General features: G+C 36.4%; 1 protein-coding gene across 2 annotated transcripts in view; it reads right to left on the bottom strand.

Annotated features, from left to right (window-relative positions):
* The window catches only part of SKAP2 (src kinase associated phosphoprotein 2), a 120,317-nt gene that overhangs the window by 6,451 nt on the left and 92,887 nt on the right, over positions 1–20,979 (bottom strand). Inside the window, exons 10-11 of one of the 2 annotated variants that reach the window (XM_042043477.1) lie at positions 11,096–11,179; positions 5,988–6,100 (exon numbers count right to left, since the gene is read on the bottom strand). In XM_042043477.1, coding sequence (XP_041899411.1) covers positions 5,988–6,100; positions 11,096–11,179 — 197 coding nt within the window. The remainder of the gene's footprint in view (positions 1–5,987; positions 6,101–11,095; positions 11,180–20,979) is intronic. The other variant, XM_042043478.1, reaches the window with a different exon arrangement.

Below are 20,979 nucleotides of genomic sequence, written 5' to 3'. Positions count from 1 at the left end.
ACAAATGACCAAATGCTTTCTAAGCTACTTCTGCATTTCCACTGCCATGGAGTGGATTATTTTTTTTCCCCAGCAGAATTTATTAACCAAAGTGAAGTAATTTCACAGGGCAGCAAAGAACAGGTTATGACTTAACATTTAACATGCTGGTAAAACACTCTCTGTACAGCATGCTAGATAGCAGGGGGTAAAAATCCCATCAGGGTTTACATGTTCCTTAAATGCTCTCAACTGAACACACTGCGAGCAAATGCTTCTCCTTGTCCCCATCCCACCAATTTCACTGCACTGATGTCTATGTACCCATGGCTTCATGAGACCCTGATCATAAAACCTTTTGTACTTGGGGAAAATGCAATAGCTAGCAATACACTACCTGTTTTCTACCGATACCATTTAAATCCAAGATTTTAGTCCTCTACAGAAGAGAATTTTGATATTTTGACATACAAAAAGAGAAAATGTTTATACTTGAGGATTTCCAAAGCAAACTTTTCTAAAGGTAGCAAAAGTTCCTCTGCCTAAATGAGATTCTCCAGATGCTTTGCACCATGTAAACTTCTACTGACTTCAGCAAAAGTTGAGAACATCTAGTTCTTGTACAATTAGTCTCCATAGTTGAATACATATGGTATGGTTTTTTGTGTTTGTGGTGTGGGTTTTTTTATTTGTTTGGTGTTAAAAAGAAGTTGCTGAAAATTATCATTGTGTTTCAATGCCTTGAAGAAAAAATGGAGTGGTATTTTTAAAAATACAACTGAAGTATGTGAATTCAAGATTTTTCTCCTTCTTTCTTCTAGTGGCACTGTGAGTAATACTAACTTATGAGCTGAATACCTGCAAACTTTAAAATTGAGAAGCAAAACATATCTACAGCCTTGTTTGGGGTTAAAATAAGTAACCTCTACTATCAAGCTAAATGTGTCAGAAGCAGGAATAAATTTTTTTCAAAGAATATCCTAGGGTGCAATTTTAGCACGATAATATTTTAAAACATCTCCAATTCATCCAGGAGATTCATACTAGCTAAAAAGTTTTAGAACTTCCTTTGGTGTAATTGTTGAATGATACACTATCAACTAGGGAGCAGTTTTGGCACAGAAGAGCATTTTCTCTAAAAGCAGAGAATGACAAATGTCCTAAATAACTGAATGAGACTTCTTCACAGGTAGTAGAGTTGTTTTAAGACAGCAATAAAATGGTCATCTTTAAAAATATAAGCACCAGATTTATTGTATGATTGCGTTATTAGGTTTTATTTCTCACGATGACATGAGAGAAAATATACAGCAATTAAAGATTTCCAATATAAATCACAGTAAGCAGACTGAATTCTGAACCAAAACTGTCCCCAGAAAATGCCTTGGAACAATAGAAAGGCCATTTTATTTTCCATTAGATGACACATGGCCAATTTTTTTTCTGATCTGATAGGTAAAGGCTTACATACTATCAGTATGCAAACCAACAGAGCTACAGTTGCTTTGCATTAGTTCTAACCAACCCTCTGTTTAAAGGCCTTCACTATTTTGTTTAGACATGTACTTATTGTTCTCCCAGCCCCACCCATAAAGAATAAACAAGCCAGGAAATGGGTAATGTACAACTTAGCATTGCATTTCTGTTTTGATCAGAAGCATCAGAAGTGAACCTCCCAAAGCTCCCACCTTCCCCCCAGTGGCTCCCTTTGCAGAGCATCAGTCTCAGAGCACACACACTACATTTTTTTCAGATGAAGCTAAAATGAAAGATGCACTTGAGCATGCTCCAACCATTAATGTGTTCTCATTCCACAAAACCAGGCTAGACCTCTTTGGACATCAAACAGCTTTGAGAAAGCATGGTGTGGACACCGGGGCCTCAAGCACTAAGTGTTCCACTCTGCAAATCCGCTCCTACTGGTACTCCCTATTTGCTAGGGGAGCCACAGGCAGTATGGCCATGGAATAGTAGTTACGGATCTCAGTATGATCAGCCAAAAAACAATCTGACAAAATAAAACACTCAGGATTTTAGTATGTCTTTCATATCTTCTGGAAAAAATACCAAATAAATACATTTTATTAAGATTATACAGATAGTGGACAAAATGTTCACGGTGATTCTGAAACAGCTGCATTGTTAAGTTGCACTTTATTTCATAAGCAGTAATATGAGCTGTGGAGATTCTTTGTCTTTTTACTAGGCAAAAAATACAGGTTGAGATGTGAGCATTTTAACATTTATTGTATTGAAAGAACAAAAATCTGCCACACTTGAAACCTACTGTCTAAAAACCTCTCTAAATATAGGATAATCTAAGCACCAAGTTAACACTCTACTTTCATGAAAAATTCTAGAGCAAAAGGTTGCCATAGATGAGATTTCCATGATCATAAATACCAGAGTGAGCAGCACTGGCGTGCAAGGAAATAATAACGATTAAGGAGAATTCCAGTTAAGGATATGATTTCTGATTTTGAAGTATTATTTGCTCTTTTAATACAAATATAAATAGGAAGTGTATTAAATTAGTTTAATGTTAAGAAATGTCAGTAATTCTACTATGCAGGTGCCTACTAACATATTGAGGTAAATTTTCACTATTACTTGCATTTGGCTGATGAAACTATGGAACTTCATAACACAAAACATACACCTAAAGCAAACAAACAAGTACTGCAAGTGTTGCACTTGCATAAATTATGCACACAAAACTTAGGTAAAGAAAAATAGAACTACCTCCATCCACAGTTATCTTTGTTTCTAGAAATTGATTTCTTGAGTAGAGCTATGGAAGGTTTATAAAAATGATTGCTATACTGTGGTCTGTTTTCCCATTTATCACATGGTCTTGAAAGCAAAGGCAAGCCCATAAATGAGCAGGAGTTAAGAGCAATCATCCTTTTAGAAAACAGGACTCCAAAGTATTGAGTTTCTAACAGTCAGTATTAACTAAGAAATGTTATTAACAAGTCTCTTTATCAGTACAGCTATATTTTTTTATTGCATAATGGAATAAGGGTATATAGTTTTCTGAAAGTTCACATCATTCATAGCATAAGTGATAAAAGCCACTTGAATATTCAAGAATATTATAAATGAAAATAATAGTAATAGTATATCTGTACAGATACATTGATCAATTAATCTGAAATGTTAACTATGTTTTTAAATAAAGTTAACAACTACTATTGTGATAGTTTTGTTAATTCTGCTCAGATTAAAAACTCAACTTTTGAGGAAAACTAGGTAGAAAAACCTAGAAAAAAGTTATGAGGTTTTTGGGGTCTTTTGTAAAAGCCCACAGGACTGCTGCCACACAAAAGCCACAACTGACATAAATATTCAGGAAATAGCTTAAATAGTTTTTGAATACACCTTTAAAACAAGAAAAACATGCTTTTCTACAGTAACTGCACTAGTCAGGCATAGGTATCTCTGTTGTCAGAGTATGTGCTCATGCTCATTGCAGTAACACTGCGTTTTGATGCTCATTTTAAAGCAAATTCTGGAGATTTGTCTTTGCAAAATACTTAGCTATTTTAGGAAGTAAACACTGCCAAACTGAAACCATGCTCATTTGTCTAAGAGACATTTACCTAGAAACTTACATGTAACATACTGCTCCTCTTGCTTTATTTAAATTCTATAAATGCCTGAATTTGCTAAACTGGTTCAAAATTACTTGTACAAATGATCTCATTTCTTGGAAACAAATAATTGCTTTCCCCCTAATTTCTATACAGGTATGAGAAAAGCTGGTAAACATATATTGCTTTGGCATAACTATTGCTGGGAGAGATGAATATCTATCTTATCACGTTCATCAGAGCAGGCTATACCATTTATATTTCACTGTAAAACAAAGAACTATTACATGTTGCACAAATATGCTCGATATTTTGTTAATGCTTCACCCTTCCTACTATAACACTGCTATACCCATACTTACTTCCTTATCAGCAAAATGTGATTTTCAAGAGTAATGTTCCTGGCTGACATATGATAGAAAGGCAATAAAGCCACAGCTAGGTTCAGCTGAAGCTGAATTTATGACACCATTTTAGATGCATACACATCGCCCCCCTGTCAGTACCTGCATCTCTCATTTTCGACCACTAGATGGTGTGAAAAAATAAAAAAATTGCCTCGGATTCCTGCCACAAAATCCAAGTATTAATGTAGCGGATCAGGAAATATTTTAGAAGGAAAGTCTTGACCCATTTCGGGATGGTTAGGCTCACTTTTGCTTTGGTTATATTTTCACTTGCCAGACAAAGAGCTCATAAATGATTAGACCTTGAAACTGAATCAAGTGGAGGGTTAAGATAGATAATTCTCTAGCACTTTCCCCTCCAAGGACCCTAAATTCCAAGCTGACAGTAGGGGCCAACACTCATTTTTCTGAAAAAGCTGTACCAATCTTTAAGTGAAACAGGGCTGGCTTTTCTGGGCTGTATTTTGGAGTAGAAATCATTCCCATAGAGAGAGGCTCTATATATCTGGAGCAGCAGCAAGCCTGTTTCAAGGACCGATTACGGATTAATCACGGCATGGCAACAGGACAGTTGATATACAGAGGACAGCTTAAGCTACTGTTTTTCTATTTTGCTCCATTTTTTAAATGAAATTTCTCACTCTTTTGGGGAAGGAGTAGCAAGCAATTTTTTTCACCTACAAGCTGCAGATTAAGATTTTATTGTCCCCATAATGTACCCAAAGAGCACAACCCACAAAGAGGCCAAACTCGCACAGTGGAATCCATTTGCTCATGGGCTTATGGGGGGAGTGAGAGGGGGAAGAGGTGGTTATTTTAAATTAGTACAATTCTTCAGCGCTGAATAACTTCTTGAAAGTTTGCCCAATCCACAAGCCTTATTCAGTCTTTAGTAATGCAATTCGGTTATTAGTTTAAGTGACAATGAAATACCTCAAAAGACATACATGGTCAAATTAATATTAGTAATACATCTTCTATATTTTTATATAGGACTATCCTTCTATCCATAAATCTTAAATTTATTTAAAACAGAAGCTGTTACATTTATTATCCAGAATATAAAGGTATCACAGATGGTTTAAAGCAATTGTGACAAAACTTAAGATTTTGAAACTGAGACAAACAGATACCTTTAGCTTTCATGCACCTGCACCTGTATTTCAGTGACCTACAGTATTTTTTGTACTAATTACACTGAACAGCAATTAGATATATATTCTACACATATTTTAAAACGTAGGGTGTTTTCAATGAGAACTTTAAAAGCTCTGCTTTTTTTTCTAATATGTGGGGAAAATAGAAATTTCCCTTGATTAATTGTTCAGAAGTAGACTTCAATGGACCATGACATATATATTTTAACAGATGTTTTGTTTTTGTTGGGGAGCTTAAGGGAAAATCTGAAAATTCACCAACATTAATATAGAGTAAAACTTCATACTTCTTCTGCTTAGTGCCAATTCAGATGAGAGGAATTACATTTCTCATTTACTTTGCAAACAGAAAAGTAGTAAAAAATGCCCAAATCTGTCAGAGCAAACAAATTCGGAATCTGAGCTGTCAGAATAGTACCAATATACATACGAAGATGAAAGCATAGTTCAAAAAAACAAACCATCTTCTGTAGCAAGATCCCAAAAAAGTCCGAATCAGCAGTCAGGAATATAAAACAGGAAACAAAAAACATAACATACAAGATAACTTAAAATTCTACAAGGTTAACTTCTACAAGCAGAAAGCACATTGTCTCCTGTTAAGTCAGTTAACAAATGGTAGCCAAGATTTAACAAGGAAATAAACATGCTTTAAAGTTAATTCCTGTTATATGGCTATGTTTTAATTGAGATTATAGTTCATTTGACAAAATAATTAATTGCAGTGAATATCTGATTGCAAACAAAGGATCTGAAAGGGAGTGCCAATTTCCCCCTATAGAACTGTGGGAATGTACCCTTCTGCCATGGCTTTCTTTTTACAACCATGTAGCCCCAGTAGTGTCTCATACCTTGCTGATAATGTAGATAACGTCACCACGTTTAAACGTCAACTCATCGGTTTCATCTCCTGTGCAGTCCCACAAACCTTGATAGAAATTGGCATAATCGGTATTTTCGCTATCTGCAAAGAAAACAGCATCTAATTACAAAACAATCGAGATTGAGGATAACTAAAGTTACTCTTTAAATCTCCAGAGAGAACAAAGCAATTTATTAGCACACATTTCTTATTCCTCTTTTTAGAAACGGCCCCTTCCTGCCATGAAAGCAAGTGAAAATTAAGTTTACTGTGCAAGCCCTTCACTGGCAAGTTGCATCATTGAGAGACATGTAGCTACAGGTTTTCAAAGCATTTTTCAGCTGCAACTTAAAGCAGCTAGTTTTCCTCTACTAGTATATTTCTAGCAAGCCATATATGTATCCCAACTTGAAACTGATAAAACTGCTAGAATATAATTAATAATGATCAGTAAAAGGAAGCTAAAGTATTTTGTGATACACTCCCCCTCCCTCTCCTGTTCCAACAAAATTAAATAGCTTCTCTGAGAACCTTTGAGATAATCCTTGATTCTTCCTTCTGAAATATCGGAGAACTTGGAAACTGTTGCTGAAGCTGCATTTCAAAAATATTTGTGTCAGCTCCAGTTTAGGACATTAAGCTCTGGCTAAACGTGCAACTACACTACAGTCATAAACTCATCCTTCTAACAGCATAAGCACAATGGATGTGCTGTGTTCAAGCTGCCATACAGGCCATTAACTGATTGATTATTTAGCACTCTTTGCTCTGTAATACGGCAATAACACAGTAATAAATGCTTTGTCATACATTTACAATACAGAGTACATCTATTGAAACACAGCGCTCACACACAGTTAAATACACTGGGTGCTTCTGTTGCACTGCAAACTATTTCCTGTTTTTAATTCCATGAGAATGGAGTGTGATGAGTTAATGCAAAAAGAATGTAAGCAATACCACTAAGATGACCGGTTACATTATGTATACACTAACCAGACAGAATGTATATGTACTAATAATTTACATCACTGGAAAGCTATCTTCTAATTCTGATAACATAAATATCACTGAACTGGCTGGATCAAGGCTGTCATCTTAGTTTTGTTATATGATTCTTGAACTGCAGGCTTGCTGGTTATTCCAACATACACCAGTTACATTTGCATGTCATTAGCACTCTACACCATCATTTATAGTTTACAATTTAACCATGATTGGTTCATTTTATTACCAAAAAAATCCAGCTAAAATATCAAGTATCAAGAGGTAGAAAGCATCACACTATAAAAAAATAGCAGTATTCAACCTGTGTTCTTCTCTATTTTGGCAAATACTTAGATTTGAATTTTAATATTCTCTGTATGAGCAAGAAGAGCTTGTTTTCTCTATCTTCAATTCAGTCTGTGTTCTGTGCTATCTTGTTTGGGTGGCAATACTGTCATAAGGCTAAATATTCACAATCTTGAATTCAAAGCTGCTATGCCAGTCACCCACCATTTAATTTTCCATAAACTGCTGATTAGGAGCTACAACTTGCTGCGCAGCACTAGGGGGCGTTCTGGCTGCCAGGGCCCAAATTCTTCTGTCCTCACCCCAAAAGCAACAATTGATACCCATATGAACGCTCACATATCATTCAGAAATAAGAGATTTGGTTATTTAAAAATGCACAGACATAATCATTTCAACATGAAGGCATAATCAGTTTGAATTGTTGCACCTCCAAATTTTGGCCCTTCCTGTTTTGACCTCATTATTCACCAATTCAGCATTAGACAATAAACAGTAACACAGGTTAGAATGAAATTAATTTGAAATAAATATTAAATCAGAATCTCTCCTCGGTCATTTTTTACTGTACTGATCACAGTTCACAACTCTGAGTCATAAAAGATAATGTAAGTCCACATGAGCAAAAAAACAAAAGAACTATTTTGGTATATCCCACCTCTCAAATCTTTCATCAGTTGGCTTACTGATCTCATTTAAAATACATTAATCAGGACTTTTACTTCTTTAGAACATCACTGAAAGAAATCATGACTTTTCACACTGACCTTTACCACTTTGAGTTCTGCTCTTACCTTCATGTGCCTGAAGTAACTGTGTTAACACTAAAGTAAGTTGCAACAGAAGAGACCCAACAGCGGGTGAGACATGTCTCTCCTTTTATGTTCATCGTGAGCATTTAATTAAGTCTTAAAGTGGAAAGCAACCCAACTAATAATGTGAACACACTGGAAAAGATGCATTTTAAAATAAGCTTATTGCAACAGTGAAGATACTGACCAAAGACTAACCATGGCTCTGTGCTGTCACTTGTGAATTCAACATAAGATAGGGTTCTTTTTTAAGATAGGTTCACATTTTTCAGAAAAATATATACCAATATATTGGTATATTGGAGCACAGAAACAAAAAATAGGGGAAGAAATTGGCGGCGTAAGTTTATGGACAACTATGCTGGTCTTCCAAGAAGCATTAATTTCAAATTCAAAATCCCCTCTCATGCCCTCCAGCACAAGTTTCTCCAAATTCTGTAAGGGCAACTACATACACATAAAAGACAATTTTAAATGTAACTTCAGACTTTATACGTATAAAGTGAAAAACGCTTCATAAAATGATTCATAGAGCTTACAAACACAGGCACAGAATAAAAAAAAAGGCTGCGAAACACAAGCCCACTCATTCTTACTTTGGTCCCCTTCAGTTTGAGAAACCCTGTGAAAGAACACAGTTATTTTTTAGTTCTGATGATGCCCTAAACTTCAAAAAATGCCTGTTACTTACTTGCCCTTTATCCCACAGGGCAGAAAAGTTAAAAAATAAGGGCAAAACAACTGTAGTGTATTTATTTGGACTCAAATTCTAATCTATTCCAAGATGTTTGGTTAAATCTTTCTCACTTTCCTTCTCCTACTGTTCCTTAGTTACCCTAAAATCAACATATTTACACTGATAAGGCAGAAAACATGACACTTATTGAAATAGTGATTGTGGAAATGAAAATGGGTAGACAGTCATAACAAAAAAGACCCAGCAAGCCATATTATATAACTGAAACTCTTCAATGCTTTGGTATTTTTAAATTACTAGGTCACTAGCAATTTAATGTAAAGTTTTTTAGCAGCAGGAGTTAGCATTAAGAACAACAGAATAAAAAGAACTCAAGTCTGAAAGTTAATTGAAGTAGAAATATGTCAGGGCAAGAAAAGAGTAGGAAAAATCCCAAAAATTTTTGCACTAATCAGCTTGAGCTCACAGACAATTTGCAGAATATTTTCTGTGAGTTCAGGTTTAGTAAAGCTAGGTAATAAATTAAACTTAAGAATGTATGCGCTGTTTGTATGGAAAATCATAAAATATTCTCAAGTCATGTCAGTTATTTATGATGTGATGCCTATCAGAAATACTCATGTCAGCTCAGCCCTAAAAGTCAAACAAATTTCCAGTGTTAAATAGTGAACTATGTAAGATCAGATCACAAAACTATTGCTTGAAATGAACCTGACATCTGGGGGAACTGCTATGGTATTTTCAATGACATTGCACAAATACTAGTAAGACTGATAAGGCTATTCTTATAGCAGTTAAAATTTTTCAGATATGCAGATGCTAAAGTTTTGATTCCTTAGAAGTATGACCAATTAGAACTTCAGGAAGGTACATTCATGAAAAAAACCAATACTGTCGGCAACTTTGTAATTGGATTGACCCCACGCTCCATTATGACAACACACTCCTGTAATTACAGTAATGTCTAAATGAGTACTAAATATTAAGGCTGTAATGAGTCATGTTGTTTTACACATGTTTTTAGCAGAGCACAATGCTAACAGCATCTGATGGCTTGGCTCTTGTTTCCTGTCCAAGAAAAGCAACCCAAGACTCCTCACAGCAACCTGTCCCTGCTTTCCTGTATGGGTCAGGAAATCAGGCCTCTGTTTCCTCTCCACATGTTGCAACAGGAAGAGCACTGCAGAGCTACTTCCTAAAGGAACTCTTCTTGCCCACCCCTTCCTTGACAGCCCTGAAAGAATTATGTGCATTATGTACGATGGGGGAAGGAGAGCCAGATTGCATGTCAGTGCAGGTCACAGTTACAATGCAGCAGATCTCAGAAAGGTGTAAGGTCTGATAAGAAGTGAGTCTTCTCTACTTGCTGTGTCAGATCACCAATAGTTTATCTAAAGGTCTGTGCCCTTGAAGCACAAAACTATATTGTTTTTAAGCATAACTGGAAATACCTTTCTATCAAGAAAAGTTGTCTGGCTATGTGACTTTACATGGTGTATGCAGTTATTTTTCCAGTCCCAGAGATAATTAGCACCAGGGCGGTTTGCCAAGCTAAAGCTGAGACAATATCCTTCACAGCCTTTCTGGGCATTTGTGTCCTTTTCCAATTTTTATGCTGCTGTCACTGGACTCTGGCATTTCTTACCCAATTCATTTGCTTTCTCTGGTAATCATATGCAATGAAGATATGCATGGCCAACATTTAAACAGGCTGCAGATCAATTAGTGGTCTTAAGTTTATCTGATTTTTATCAAAGAAGACAGAGCTTTGGGTCGATTGTCAGAGCCTGTGTCAAGTTGACCTTTTCAGAGACGTCTACATTGCCAGTCCCTTGGGCAACTTGTTGTCCCCTGTTAGTCTCTGAATGGCAGAAGTCTGTTCTGCTCAAGCACAAAGTATACACAGATGTCTATATTACATTCTTATAGGTTTGACAGCAACTGCATGTTGTATCTATAAACTGTCCTTTAGCAGTGACACTTCCTCAATGATGATAAGCTAATTTATGCAACTAAATCTCCTTTGTGCAGAAATGAAAGCTAATTGAGTCATTACAAAGTAATTCAGGAAGGAATACCTTGTATAAATTGGCTTACTTTATAAATCCTTCTCAAGTGGTTTTCATGCATCCTAAGTGGTGCTTAAGCAGTTTTGCTGCCATCACATACCCAGGTTAAAAAGACAGCTTTACAGAGCTGTAAAAACATTATTTTAAAGCAGCAAATGGAATAGACAAGAAAATAATGGTAAAAAGAAAGTGCATATGCAAAATAAAGAGGAAAGGTTTTAATTACCTGAAACAGTGGCAACTTCCTCCTGGCTCTCTTTGCTTGGCACTTCAGCTTTTGAAGAAAGACGTTCCTCTGCAAAACACATAACTGCAAGTGAAATTATGAAGGGACACTTCAGCTGACAGGAATTACAGCCCACATCAGCCTGAAAGACATACTCTATATTTCCAGACTGTAAGCCTTGTTTACTATTTTGCACTTATATAGAAGTTGGAACATTGTTATTTCTGTGGTTTCCGCCACCCATCCAAACACTCCAAGAGCTTTCTTTCAAAATCTCAGTTGGGAACATCTGTTTCCCTTTTCACTCTGGTCTGAATGCAGTCATATAGAGCTGCAGTTTGCTGATTTTCAGTCATTCCGAGACAATTAGAATGAGGGTCCTCTTCTGCTGCATACATTTCTTGCCAGAAAAGGATAAAGGAAAGGAAACCAAGGTGTGAAAAAGTATCCCCAGCCCATGCAATAACTCAGTTCTAGAGAGCAGTATGCAACAAAGGCAGAGAACCTTCAATACTGTCCTACAGACACAGTAGCTCAACACCTGCAGAATGGGAACACAGCCACTACAGATACCATGCCCTTCACTGCTCCTGCCCACTGTGCCTGACCACGGTTTTAAGCAACCCAGACTCTATCAAATTACTTACTGCAAGTTTAGGAGACAAGAAAAGAGAAAACCTGGCAGTGATCAGCTCTGAAGCATGTTTTCTGGCTAGCAGGCTTGGAACACTGAAATCCCCACAGGCAATTTCAAAGGATGTGCTCCCATACTCCCTGTCTGGTACAGACATGGAACTCTCTCATGTCCAGACCCTCACTTGAGTAAATCCACACTCCACTCAGTACAGGGACACCAGATCTGCTCCTCACATTTCCCAGTCAACAATTCTGCTGATGACATAAAACAGGGGAACAAACTTCTAGCTGAATCCTGTCTTTAGGTTCATAAGGAAGTAGAAACAAATTTATCCTGGCATTTACAGTATATCAAAAGTGACAAAGCTGCTGTACTGAATGAGGAAATAGTATATTGATAAACCCACTTCTCAAAGAAGAACTGGACTTTTAATACATTTAAACTATCTGGCTTTGCTACTCATCACATCTTATACAGATAGTCAAGCTTCTTTTTAAGATACACATTTCAGCAACCAATTTTGATATTTTACTAATGACAGACAACAGATAAAGCACTCAGAGCATTTAAAATGTTCCTCATTGTGCAACTTTTATGTAATTGCCCATTTACTTTGACAAAGAGTGAATTTTATATCAAGAGTTCAAAGGAGTTTTAGCCTTGTAAAAATTTAATCTATCCACAAGACTGTTCCTGCAAACATTAAAGCAGATGTTTAAAGCACAAGAGTAGACCTGTTGAAATGCATACGCATAATTGCTGCTAACCTCTATACACAGTCCTACAAATATTACATCATAAGATTCACTCTACAAAAAGCTTTGAAATTCTGCCCTACTAAGCCAACAAGATTTTTTTGTTCTCTGAATCTTGACCGGTTAAAAATCTGGTCAAGATGAATATAAACTATTTTTTAAGCCAAGGTGCGGGGAAAGAACAGGAAAAAAAAACCCAGCAATAGAACAGGAGAAATTGGAAGCTGCAGTACACACAAAACACTCTAACTATGTACTGCATTCAGATGTTCCAAATGTATTCCCTACTTGGCATTAATACTTGTCACATATTTCCAAGTATGCTCATTTGTTTATTTTAAGAACTCACAATTGGAGCATAAATGGCAAAAATGCATCCTTCTGTGCTGTCCAGAGCACTAGGAGGCACTGTCATTCTGTGGGTTCCCTACCATGGTTACACGAGTACAGGCACTAGTATTCCAGCATTAGTCACATTTTCTAGAATTGCTCCCTTTTCCCAGAAAAACCCACCTTCATCCAACACACACTGTATTATATTGTTTTTTGATTAAACAGATGGTGATATTACATGTTACTGAATGTTTGGACCTAAATCAGTTGTTGCATTCAATGTCCTATGGATTTTAACTCTATCACTTGTCATGGTCATCAGACTAGTTTAAACTGAGGACTGACTCAAGTAGAGGGTATCTCAACTTTAAAAGCAGCAGGAGAGGTTTGAAGAGATTTTTTCATAAGGTACAGCTGAATACATGTAGATTTCATTGCGATTTCATGGAAAAAATTTAGAATATATGCATTCTCCTGAAAAATTTATTTCCTAGAAACAAGAGTTCACCAGATCGACATCTGAAGATATGAAAATGTCTGAATCAAAGCTCTTTGAATTCCAAAAGGTGCCAAATTCAAGCAAAACTGTCCATATTTGCATACTGGTTTGGATCTCAACAATCCCCACTCATCCCACCTTGCTTTACATTACAGAGTTGTCACAGAAAGGACAAAGTTTCAAGTACAATTAGACTGGAAGAGGCAGTCCAGAAGCATGCTGGACATGGTCCAGCTGCTAATGGGCATTCATCCCCTGGTACCAGGCTGAAGTGACTCCGTAGGAAACCTCCTCTGAAATACACAACAAACATCAGGTCCTTGGCACAAACCTGTACTTTATGAATCTGTTGCAAATGGTTCACGCTACTTGCTAATGCAATCATGCTCAGAGTGGAGCAGTTGTAGTAGGCTTGATTTAGGATATTAAAAAAGAACCTGTGGTTCTTTCTCATGTTTTCTAGTATTATGGCCTGAAGCAGTAACTAAGTGCATGTGGTGTCCTTTAAACACAGCAACCTCGATTACCTCAGGAATTACAGCTGCAGTCTGATGCAACATGCATAAGTTTGTGTTGCAACATAGCATAGAGCCAAAAAATGAAAAATGAAATTAAAAAATACAGTAGAAATACTTCTGGCTTTTTTAAGATCCTGTGTGTAAGGAGTCATGCATACCTTTAAAATAACCTATTCCAGTTTTTCCTCTGTACATCATCTTCACATCATCGTTATCACTGCAGTGAGAAAATACTCTTTTCCACCTTCTCACTGTGTCAAAATGAGACTAATCTACACTAATCAAACCAGTGAACTCTTCCAGAGCTGTAGATCTTAAAAACCCCTGAGATACAGATTATGTTCCATACTATGCTGATACTTAAGACATCATAACAGCAAACAACCTACAGAACTCTTATGACAATGCAACAAGGAACTAACTATACTTGTTAAAGGTTTTTTTCAGTTAGTCCATGAAAGCTGTTGAAAATAATTTACTTATTCGATTTGCAGCTTGAAGAAAAAATAGAAAAATAATCACCCAATCACATATGATTCTACCATCTACAAAATTTAAAAAGTGAACAATGAATTCTATACTTGCTGAGGTTTTTTACATTAACCCATTAATGTTTTTTCTTTCCATTTCTTTTTCTTAAAGAGAGAAAGGAAAATAGATTGGACTACTTGAGTATAAAATGGGTAAGAGTTTGGCTTGAACAGTGCATTCCTCCCATGGAATGTGCCATCTCCATGATAAATATGCATAAATTTAGCAGTTTCCTCTACTAACATGTTGCCTAACCCATCTTTTTACATTAGTCTCTAATTTAATGCCATAATTATTTGATATTCTATTGTCTTCTAGTTTCTGACACTTTGTCATTGCACAATACTAGTTTACACCTTGAATAATCCCAGTTTGTGAGTTAATATATTCTATTCAATGCTTTGATTACAGTAAACAAAACCAGCTAAGCTATGCAGCAAAATCTACGAAACCACACAGATGGTTATAAGCTTTTCATTGTGTGGTTTCCATAGCAATCATATTGCAAATCTGGAAGCTTCTTGCAAATAAGCAGCTTGTATTTACACGCCTCTCGGCTGCAGCATGGAACAGAACAACAAGTGAAGTTATTATTCCAATCACATATTGTTAGCAACACCACTGGAAGATGTTTTGATCAGTTCAGATAAAAACTACTGCAGTGAACTAATTTTTCATCTATTTTGTAATGATACAAGCAATCACACACTTGTAATGCGCATTCATGTCTCTTCATTTGAAATCTCACTGTAGTGTCAGAAGGTTATAAGCATACAAACAAGTCTTGTAAGACAGACCCCCCACAAAAACACTTGGGTTATTAAATAATCAATTACAAAAACTATGCAGTGTCTTTACTATTGTACTTGGCAAGGAGGACAGATGCATGCAAAAAAACCAGGTGTGTACATGAACTCTACTGACACTGAATATCACAGGTCTACACTGTTTTCCCCAAGAAAAAGCAAAAGAAATAATGGTATGTTGACACCAATAGTATTACTTCTCCACACTGCTTTTTTGCTACCATATAATGATTCTGCACAAATGCAAACAAGAACTTTTGAACCCAAATAAATGCTCACCATGGGAAAGAGTCAAGACCTTTTCTCTCCCAAATTTATAATCTTATGAATTGACCCACCTCCATAACAGATGGATTATTACTCTAATACAAAACATAAATCAACCCAGCTATGTAATTTTTTAAAAAAAATTAGCAAGAACTGGCTTTTTTAAAAACAAGAGTATTCGTTCAGAGAAACATTTAATATTTCCAGAGAAGCAGCAATAAATGCACAAAATTTAAGAACAAGATTGTTTATATAATTTGGCCAAACTGACACCTTCTGCTAGCATTTGTGGTGAGGGCTAGTGACCATCTGGGTCAAAGGAATAAGTATTAATGCCCTGTTTCATGCAGGGCCAGCAAATTGCCTTACCTGAGGTCAGTGCTCCCCAGCATTGGGGATGGGGTCCTCTGCAGCATTCTCACCTGTACAGGCCTGTACATTTCATCCAAACTCTTACAGGGTTTTAGCCTAAGTAGCTTGATAGAAAATCCAGTAGGCTTACTTGCCTTGGTGTGTGTATTTATAATGGCAGAAATTTTCATTTCTGTTATCTTCTTTTAGACTCCACATCCACCTATTATATATGAGAGAGATCTCTCTGTATGAAGAGATCTTCAAATGCAATTAGCAAAACTCCAACTTTGATAATCCTTCAATATTCCCGAAGATCGGTCCCTTTCCCCCAGCTCCTCTGGGACATGGCAGATTGCTGGAAGATTTACACACAACTTCTTGACATTTCACCTCACCCTGCATTCCCATTAGCAGCCTGGTGTACTCTGTAAACAATGAAACAGTTTGGAAAAGGCTGCTGAAGGTGCTAATGTCTACCCATGGTGTGAGCAGAGAGGGGGAGACAAACTCTTGTTTTATTAAAGCTCCACCTGACTGTACAATAGTGCATTGTTTGAGAATGAAAATGTCTCCAGGACAGTGAGGGAAGTGGGAAACAAGTTGGCTACTAGAGAAAAGATTTATAAATGTAAGAATTTTTTACCATGACAGAAAAGAGGACATTTTATTGCTACTTCTATGGGTCAGCTAGTTACCACCCAACAGCTCAAACAAGAAAGTTGTATTCTTGCATGGCAAACTTGAGTGTAAAAAAAACTAATTTCCACAACACAAGCAGAATGATAGAAACGGGTCACCCAAACACAGGCTAAACACTGGGATTGCAGACAAGATGACATCAACATATGTCAGCAGAAGCAGAAGTTCCATCTGACTAAATGGTCATCACTGAGTGTGGCTGTTGTCCGGAGGGACAGCGCTAAGAACAACACAGAATTCGGGTCCAGGATAGAATGGAATTATTTAATTAATTACCACCTCATTTATATAACTTGATTCGCAAGAGTGGCTTAACATCATTGGGTGCTTGACCATCCACCTCCCAGAGTGATTGCCTGAACAGTGTAACACCTATTTCAAAATATTTTCTTCGGTGTACCATAACAAGGCCATGCAAAACAAGTTTGCACTTGTGAGATAAAGTTTTGGTTTACAAAACAGTAAACTGTTTCTCAGCTGGTTTGTGTGAGAATGAAGACTTTCACAGGAGGCAAGCAGGAAAATTTCTCTGCTACCTTTTTTAGCATCCGTAACTGAGTTCAGAAATATGACGGGAAACAGGCAATACAGAATTGTATTCCAAAAGAATACCAAAAGAGCTCTCTGGGTTATGAACAATATAAAAATACATCTTAAAGAAAAATAATATGCATACTGAGATGCTTCAGTTTTAGTTGAGGACAACCCATGCCAATTCCTAACCCAAATTTCTTCCAACACAAGTGATCCAAGTCTAATTCCAAGAGGGAGGCAAAAGGTTTCATTCAAATATACCACCATCTAATCTGGATGGGACCTCCAGCTAACACTTTTGCACAAGTTTTAACCAGCTCTTTGAAAATAACCATTATCTAAATTCGAAAGTGAGGTTAAATATACACACCGCTCTTCTCAACCAGTAGACAGTAACAGAACTCTGCTATTAATATTAACAATGCCCTAACTTCTCAATGGCCTTGAATAAGTAGGACTGGCTTTACAAAGTGAGAAAGCTAGAATAACTAAATACTTTGGGAGAGGTGGGACTTTTGGAAATTACTCCGTCTAACACCCTGCTCTAACTCAGAAAGATAGAACAGGTTTCTAGGAAACAGCAGTTGGCCTCTTTTGGTACTCCCCACTAAGCTGTTCAGCAGCAGTTTAAAACAGTCTGTGCATTTTAATAGCTCACATATGAGACAGCTGAAGCTAATGACTTTCTAGAACAGGATTAGCTCAAATTACTCAGTTTTCTCCAGATCTTGCCAAGTCCCCAGATGTGACGCTTCCTGTATTCCTTGAGAAATCCTGTACTTTTTCCCCCTCAGTTGCACTCCTTGTATCTCTAAAAGGTGCTACTGTGCACCACACTGTTACTCCCAGTTGTCTAAGCAATCTGAATAACTAAACCGGCCATCTCAGCTAAAAGTGAAGCCCTGCCTCCTATTGAGAAGACCTTGGGAAAGTTACCTTGTCATCCTTACAGAAAAGGTTAGTAGATTTTGTTGTAAATTAACTCATGATCATTGCTGCAAGAGAAGGAGAGGAAGTGACATGGGAATACTGGACTGTAATTTAGACATTTTCTGGAGAAAAAACAACCTTTCTGTGGCACCACCCAGGGAATCTTAGCATATGTAATGGTCTGGCTTAACCAAAACCAAAAAGCAGATACAACATCCCCTTCCTAAGAAAAGTATTTTGGAGTTATAGCATTTGCTAAACTAAAGAGTAAAGTAAACCAAAAACTTCCCAGTCCCACTAAGGACAAATAGCAAACACTTTACAGCTGCTATTCTCTAGTGTTGAACAGAATAACGTCATTTAGATCATGTAACTATTGCTGTGAAGAATAATAACAGAGAGAAGTAGTAGAGAGAAATGAGTACATTTGGAGAACTCATTCCAAATTTGAGGGGAAAAAGGTATCTCTTTCTAAATATGTTTGTGAAAAAGACACCACATTTCTCCTGTATTACCACACAGCCATCCACATGAACTATAATAGCATGACAGATTGAAAAATCATGGTTTTAAAAGCTGGAAGATACTTTATGGCCTCTCACTATTTTATGGGAAAAAACAAGCAACAAGTGATCAAAGAACACATCTCTGGAGGAAAAACAGCTTCTCTCACACAAAAAACCCCCCCAAGCATGGATGGCAAGGTCATCCACAGTTGCTGCAAAGTGGATCTTCTCACTCTACTGTGCAGCCTTTTACCAGTTTTCAGGAAATCTAGGAGAATGCTTTGCTTTACTTAACTCTTCTACTTGCTGAGACCTGAATATACGTTAACACCCTTCCTCTTTCTTTTTCTTTCCTTTTCCCAGTACCAAGTATTCCAGTACCTTTGCTTGCCTGCCTTTGCCCCATTCTGTAGCCACAGCCAACATCCTCTTCAGACTCCATAATTTTGTACATTTGCCAAACATAGAAGCTGTTAGTATGAAAGTTGCTGTTTCCAGGGCTTCACGAAGCCCTTCAGGTTTTAAGAAAACAGCTATCAAAATGGGAGGAAAATTATTCTCAGTCATCTCAATGACTGAACAAAATATATTCACTAGGACAACTGAATAATCCACAGAGGTACAGGCAATTCCCAGTCCTAGTTATGAATATATAAAGATTTCATGAACTCAGCTTCCTGCTTGGAGCTCTCCTTGCAAATAAGCAATCTTCAGTCATGTTTTGAGTGACAGCTCAATTCAACTTAGTTGGCCAGTTCCTTGCACTAGTCCTCCAAACAACAAATAATCTAAAATCTCTGATTCAAACCAAACCAAACCAAACCCAATCTTTTTACATACTCTACGTTCTCTCTCTTATTTTTTTTAATAACATAGATGCAAAAGAATCAAGAGCTTCTCAATTCAAAGTTAAAGAAGGAAAAAATTGCTAGTCTGACAGAATTAGGAGGAAGAGAAGCATGTCAAATCTCAGTTACACCAACAGCAAGCTGGGGAGGAAAGGAGCTAGAAAAAAGGCAGAAAAAGCAGGAGTGCCTACCAGGGAAGACCATTTAGAATGCCTAATTTTAGAATATTAAAATTTATTTGACAAAATTATCTAATTATTCTTAATAAAATTCAATAACAATATGCCAAAGTGCAATGTGCACTGCATAGAAATAAGGGATGGGGTTTGTACTGACCTTTTTATTTCCTCATGAAGAAAGACCTGATAACAGTAATTCTTCTCAAGAGAAAAGATAAAGGTCATCACAAGCAAGTTCATTGTGGATATGCACACAATGATTATAATGAAGAATAAAAGAAATTATAGAGATCCACTTCCAGAAACTCATTCATTGATTTCCTGTTTTTGTATTCACAGACACTTTGTATTTAGAAATGAAGTCACTATTTTGGGGATTTTTTTGTCAGAAATCAAGTATCTTGTCTGATCCTATATGCGGAGTGGACTGGTCAGAATATATTAAACTCAGAAATCAAAAAATTATCTGGTGGGCCATCAAAGAAGGTGAAAATTTCACAAGTGACTTCAAAATCCAGCTCATTACAAATTTCCTAAGTTTTACTAGGTACTTTTTTAAATCTTACCTTTACTTTTTTGATCAAGATAGTAGATAACAACTTCCCCACTTGAACGGAAGCATCTCTGAAGATAAAGTTTCATGTTATATTTCAACAACAGCACAATTTTGGCTCCACTTCTAAAATTGTTCCTAAAGCCTCAATTTTGGCATACTAAATTGAGGCAATAGGCATCCTACCTAAATCCATACTTAAACATTTAAAGAAAGAATAAAATATTTTATGACACTACCCTTAACAGGTCTCAACAATGTAGAGGAAAAGCTTTTGGGGTTTAATGTTTCTACATGCTCATCTAATTATTTAGCCGATTAACAAAAAATGCTCCCTTCTCTGTTCCCCCTCACCCTAACAAAAATAAATAGTTCCAATTATTGGACAGAAGGCAAATCAGTGTCTCAAAGGGACAAAACAAACAACAATTTTTAAGTTTATTTCATGGTTCTGTTGTAGGTTCACAGGAATCTGTGGTAGAGATTGCGGGCCTAAATACGTCTGGCATGTACATAGTATATTCTTATAAACGCAATAAAGATTTATATGAATTCACTGTAACTAAAATAAATTTGTTTGTTGTCTCAACCTGTAATAGCTCTTAGCTATGTAAATAGTTTAAGTGTTCAACATGACATTTTATAAACCTTATTGTTAAAATGTTTCACTAAAATAAATGTGGTGGCTATTAAAATCTACATAGAAATTATAAATAGTTCCCAACATAAATACATTTAGCAATCAAATATTCAATTAACTAATCTATACTGTATAACTCTGTACTATAGTGTTATGTGACAACTATGTACAGCAATTATATTTCTCAAGTTTAAATGTATATGATAGAAAAAGTCTGTAAATGTCAAGTAAAGTTTCTCATAATCATTGATCAGCAGCAAGTCTTAAATTTAAAAGCCATTTCTGAAAACTACAT

Source organism: Corvus kubaryi, unplaced genomic scaffold (genome assembly GCF_017639235.1).
Source record: "Corvus kubaryi isolate FWS band 111438036 unplaced genomic scaffold, C.kubaryi_AGA036_p1.0 37398, whole genome shotgun sequence".
NCBI lineage: Eukaryota > Metazoa > Chordata > Aves > Passeriformes > Corvidae > Corvus > Corvus kubaryi.
This window is presented reverse-complemented; position numbering and strand designations above follow the sequence as displayed.